The 5,701-nt window shown below is 39.7% G+C and overlaps 2 protein-coding genes across 6 annotated transcripts in view; one reads left to right on the top strand and one right to left on the bottom strand.

The window, feature by feature from the left end:
* The window catches only part of LOC107734222 (nucleoside diphosphate kinase A-like), a 10,356-nt gene extending 7,305 nt beyond the window's left edge, over positions 1–3,051 (top strand). For both annotated transcript variants that reach the window (XM_016546121.1, XM_016546122.1), the window contains exon 5: positions 2,573–3,051. In XM_016546121.1, the coding sequence (XP_016401607.1) occupies positions 2,573–2,690 (118 nt within the window). In that variant the 3' untranslated portion in view covers positions 2,691–3,051. The remainder of the gene's footprint in view (positions 1–2,572) is intronic.
* Positions 3,052–5,171: 2,120 nt separating this feature from the next.
* Positions 5,172–5,701, bottom strand: part of LOC107734197 (caskin-2-like) — a 71,652-nt gene continuing 71,122 nt past the window's right edge. For all 4 annotated transcript variants that reach the window (XM_016546078.1, XM_016546079.1, XM_016546080.1 and 1 more), the window contains one exon: positions 5,172–5,377. In XM_016546078.1, the coding sequence (XP_016401564.1) occupies positions 5,281–5,377 (97 nt within the window). In that variant the 3' untranslated portion in view covers positions 5,172–5,280. The remainder of the gene's footprint in view (positions 5,378–5,701) is intronic.

The raw sequence follows: 5,701 nt of genomic DNA, 5'->3' as shown, positions 1-5,701 counted from the left end.
TATAAACGCAGCACTTTTGTTTTTGCCCCCATTTTTCATGAGCTGAACTTAAAGATCTAAGACTTTTTCTATGTACACAAAAGGCCTATTTCTCAAATATTGTTCACAAATCTGTCTAAATCTGTGTTAGTGAGTACTTCTCCTTTGCCGAGATAATCCATCCACCTCACAGGTGTGGCATATCAAGATGCTGATTAGACAGCATGATTATTGCACAGGTGTGCCTTAGGCTGGCCACAATAAAAGGCCACTCTAAAATGTGCAGTTTTATCACACAGCACAATGCCACAGATGTCGCAAGTTTTGAGGGAGTGTGCAATTGGCATGCTGACTGCAGGAATGTCCACCAGAGCTTTTGCCCGTGAATTGAATGTTCATTTCTCTACCATGAGCACTTCTCCTTTGCTGAGATAATCCATCCACCTCACAGGTGTGGCATATCAAGATGCTGATTAGACAGCATGATTATTGCACAGGTGTGCCTTAGGCTGGCCACAATAAAAGGCCACTCTAAAATGTGCAGTTTTATCACACAGCACAATGCCACAGATGTTGCAAGTTTTGAGGGAGCGTGCAATTGGCATGCTGACTGCAGGAATGTCCACCAGAGCTGTTGCCTGTGAATTTAATGTTAATTTCTCTACCATAAGGCAATTGCATTTCAGAGAATTTGGCAGTACATCCAACCGGTCTCACAACCGCAGACCACGTGTAACCACACCAGCCCAGGACCTCCACATCCAGCATCTTCACCTCCAAGATCGTCTGAGACCAGCCACCCGGACAGCTGCTGTAACAATCGGTTTGCATAACCAAAGAATTTCTGCACAAACTGTCAGAAACCGTCTCAGGGAAGCTCATCTGCATGCTTGTCGTGGTCTCGACGGTCTCGACCTGACTGCAGTTCGTCGTCGTAACCGACTTGAGTGGGCAAATGCTCACATTCTGGCACTTTGGGCACTTTGGAGAGGTGTTCTCTTCACGGATGAATCCCGGTTTTCACTGTACAGGGCAGATGGCAGACAGCGTGTATGGCGTCGTGTGGGTCACACCAGATACTGACTGGTTTTCGGACCCCCCCTGTGACGAGATCCTGAGGCCCATTGTTGTGCCATTCATCCACGACCATCACCTCATGTTGCAGCATGATAATGCACGGCCCCATGTTGCAAGGATCTGTGCACAATTCCTGGAAGCTGAAAACATCCCTGTTCTTGCATGGCCAGCATACTCACCAGACATGTCACCCATTGATGTTTGGGATGCTCTGGATCGGCGTATACGACAGCGTGCCCCAGTTCCTGCTAATATCCAGCAACTTCACACAGCCATTGAAGAGGAGTGGACCAACATTCCACAGGCCACAATCAACAACCTGATCAACTCTATGCGAAGGAGGTGTGTTGCACTGCGTGAGGCAAATGGTGGTCACACCAGATACTGACTGGTTTTCGGACCCCCCAATACAGTAAAACTGCACATTTTAGAGTGGCCTTTTATTGTGGCCAGCCTAAGGCACACCTGTGCAATAATCATGCTGTCTAATCAGCATCTTGATATGCCACACCTGTGAGGTGGATGGATTATCTCGGCAAAGGAGAAGTGCTCACTAACACAGATTTAGACAGATATAAATCAAGCAAGCTAGTATGCATAGGCCACGAAGTGTTGGCGAAATAACACATTAGCAGACCGGAGGGAATAATATGGATTTTTTTCCAGAAAACTTCTTGCACAAAAGGATATATTAAGTATATATATATATATATATATATATATATATTTATATTAGGGGTGTAAATCAGATGGTTCGTCACGATACGATATCAATTCTCATACCCAGCGATACGATATTTGCGGATGCCTCAAATTCTACAATACGATTACGATTTGATACAGGAGTATATCGATCGATATATCGATATTATAGATCTATTTTAAACAACCATCTACATTTTTATTAACTCACAAATGCAATCAAAATATATAACATGAACATCTGAAATTTTCACATTCTGTACCTCAATTGGGACATTCACGACAAAAATACGCCTACACTTTTTTTTAAATAATAAAGAAAATAAACAATTGGAAAAACAATTCTGGCTGCTACTATGGGCTCAGTGCTAAAAAATCTTTTCTACAGATAACCAAATTACAAGCAATAGCAGAAAATAAATACAATACAACAAAGACACAAGTTCAATAAACAACGCGTTGGCGGTAATGCATAGACGGACATTATGTGAAAATGTGGACAGTGCCAAATAAAGGTACTGTCCACATTTTCACATAATGTCCGTCTATGCATTACCGCCAACGCGTGCATTATCGTTCAAACTCACGTATCATATATATATATATATGTGTATATTATTCACAATAATACATTTTTACGGTGTGTTTTTTAAAATAATAAATAAATAAAGCAAGCAAGCCTGGGTGAGCATTAAAAGACTTCTTTCAAAAACATTAAAAATTCTTACCAACCCCAAACTATCTTTGGATCTGTTTGTCTGGTACATATTTATCTGCACTTGTTTTTGCTAATATTATATTGCTTTCACTTCAGGAACATCATTCACGGCAGTGATTCTGTCGAAAGTGCCAACGGCGAGATCAACCTGTGGTTCAAACCAGAGGAGATCTGTGACTACACCAAATGTCAGGACAGCTGGCTCAACGGCTGAACACTTTCTTCTTCTTCTGCACATTTCTCCCTCCCGGGTGCTTCTGATTTAAATCAACCCATTTTCATGTTTTTTCCCACTGTTTCTGGTGTTTTGTCTTTACAATAAAACCAAAAATCATTTCTATCCCATGAGTTCAAACGACAGATTCAATGATCTGATACTATATAATAAAACAAATGTTAGAGCCACTTTGACGTGAGTAGTCTGAGGATTGATCTCGTGACGATTTTATTAAACATAATACTTCAAGTAGTTAAAATCAATGAATTAGAGGCCTATTTTTACTTACTGTATGGTACTGGTGGCCCCACTCAGGCACAGCAACGTAGCGCAATGCCACACAAAGCACTGCAGTAAGGAATGAACTTGGGAAATAAAGTACACAGTGCTCATTTAAATGATACTGTAGCACCAACAGTGCTGTTGTCCATTAAAATATCATTATGCCACGTAATACAAAACCTATAATTCCAGATTGTTGCTTACAAAAAGAAAGCATGCAAGAACAGGATAGTATTCTCGCAGTTTTTACATATACAATTCTTTTGAACAATGTAGTTTACATCAAACAGTTAGAGAAAGGTCTCTTTCAGTCAAGTGCTGGTTGTCCTGCCAGTGTACAATACATGCAGAAATAAATCCGTACAATAAAAGATACGCCGTGCATACTCTACATAAAGATGGTAAAAGTGCACAAGAGTCACAGAAATGAATGCTCCATTTGAACACTTCTTATCCTGTATATTCTACCAGATGGTGATGTTTTTGTGTTTTATTAACCACAAGGGCCCCATTTTATTAAAATAAAAGTTCCCTTTTGGTCAGCCGAGCCTAAAAATGTAGTGCTTTGCAGTTTCTATTTTTGCTTCTCAATTTCAGAATTCACAAAGAGGGACTTTCCCTTTTAACCTGACAAACCCAATAAATTATCATTCTGGTACAAAAATATATAATAGATGTAATCCATATAATGTTTCTCTTTCCCCAAACAACGGTTGTCAAAATATACTATTAATATGCTAAGAAAAGTCATTTTCTTAACATGTTAAGCTCTAGTTGAATTCTTATGCAAAGACTGAAACATACAATGTACAGTGAAACTAAAAATATACTGTACAACACTGAATCTGTTGGCATGGACCTTTTTTTTTTTTTTTTTTAAATAGTTATAGTTACAGTACAGTCAAACATACTTGGTCCATGAGGTTTGGGTCATTAATAAATCAAGCATTTTCTTGGTTATGTTTTTTGATCAGCTGTATTATTGCTTTTGAACAGGATCTTTCAGTCTACAGAAAACAAAACTGAAGAGTGATGAATCTCAGAGCACTTGAAACCGAGTTCAGGTTGTATCCCACTTTGATTTTACACCGTATATCCATTTGCTAGAGGCCAACTGTGAGCATAACAGGAAATTAAAGTGTCTCTGTTGAAAGAGCTTTAGTACAGTAGATCTGAACAGTAAGTGCTTACATTCTGCAATCTTTACTGCAGATACGTCTTGTCCGAGCGAGACGAAGATGCAGAAAGCAATAGTTTGGTAAAAGATATGTTGAAGTTCTCAAGTGGATCTTTCGGAAATTTGAGGCACGATCCAGCCAACAGACGCACCGCGGTCCATTAAAACTGGTATATTAAATTAGCTCATTTAATTCAACTGTAAAACCAATGCTTGTAAGCAGGATCACTGAAGTGCGTAAACAGAGTGTGAGAAGTTAGACACTGCATGTCTGAAACATCCAGATGCTCCCATGTGAAGGCCCCACACGAAGGTTATACCTGTAGGAATTACAGTAGGTCAATCCAACATGGCTTCCAGCTGGTCAGCAAGATCATCGAACATGTTCCCTATATCATCAAGAATGTTCCCAGCTGACTTCACTGTGTTAATGCCCCTGAGAGATGTACAACACTGAATCTGTTTGCATGGACCTTTTTTTTTTTTTTTTAAATAGTTATAGTTACAGTACAGTCAAACATACTTGGTCCATGAGGTTTGGGTCATTAATAAATCAAGCATTTTCTTGGTTATGTTTTTTGATCAGCTGTATTATTGCTTTTGAACAGGATCTTTCAGTCTACAGAAAACAAAACTGAAGAGTGATGAATCTCAGAGCACTTGAAACCGAGTTCAGGTTGTATCCCACTTTGATTTTACACCGTATATCCATTTGCTAGAGGCCAACTGTGAGCATAACAGGAAATTAAAGTGTCTCTGTTGAAAGAGCTTTAGTACAGTAGATCTGAACAGTAAGTGCTTACATTCTGCAATCTTTACTGCAGATACGTCTTGTCCGAGCGAGACGAAGATGCAGAAAGCAATAGTTTGGTAAAAGATATGTTGAAGTTCTCAAGTGGATCTTTCGGAAATTTGAGGCACGATCCAGCCAACAGACGCACCGCGGTCCATTAAAACTGGTATATTAAATTAGCTCATTTAATTCAACTGTAAAACCAATGCTTGTAAGCAGGATCACTGAAGTGCGTAAACAGAGTGTGAGAAGTTAGACACTGCATGTCTGAAACATCCAGATGCTCCCATGTGAAGGCCCCACACGAAGGTTATACCTGTAGGAATTACAGTAGGTCAATCCAACATGGCTTCCAGCTGGTCAGCAAGATCATCGAACATGTTCCCTATATCATCAAGAATGTTCCCAGCTGACTTCACTGTGTTAATGCCCCTGAGAGAAAGAAGAGAAAGAACAAGGTTAATATGGGAGTATTGTGAGTGTATGACTTAAAGGGGTCATATGATGCGATTTAAAGTTTTCCTTTCTCTTTGGAGTGTTACAAGCTGTTCGTGAATAGATAAGATCCCTAAAGTTGCAAAGACTAAAGTCTCAAACCCAAAGAGATATTCTTTATAAAAGTTAAGACTTGTCCACGCCCTCCTAAAACGCCTCGTTTAAACACGCCCCACATATCTACCTCACTATGTGGAAATATTTACATAATGCGCCCAAATGTGCACGCAAAGAAAGAAGGCGTAACTTTATTCTCGCTGT

The sequence above is a fragment of the Sinocyclocheilus rhinocerous genome, unplaced genomic scaffold (assembly GCF_001515625.1).
Source record: "Sinocyclocheilus rhinocerous isolate Xijiao unplaced genomic scaffold, SAMN03320098_v1.1 scaffold820, whole genome shotgun sequence".
NCBI lineage: Eukaryota > Metazoa > Chordata > Actinopteri > Cypriniformes > Cyprinidae > Sinocyclocheilus > Sinocyclocheilus rhinocerous.
Note: the sequence above shows the minus strand (reverse complement) of the source record. Positions and strands in the feature narration are given on the sequence as shown.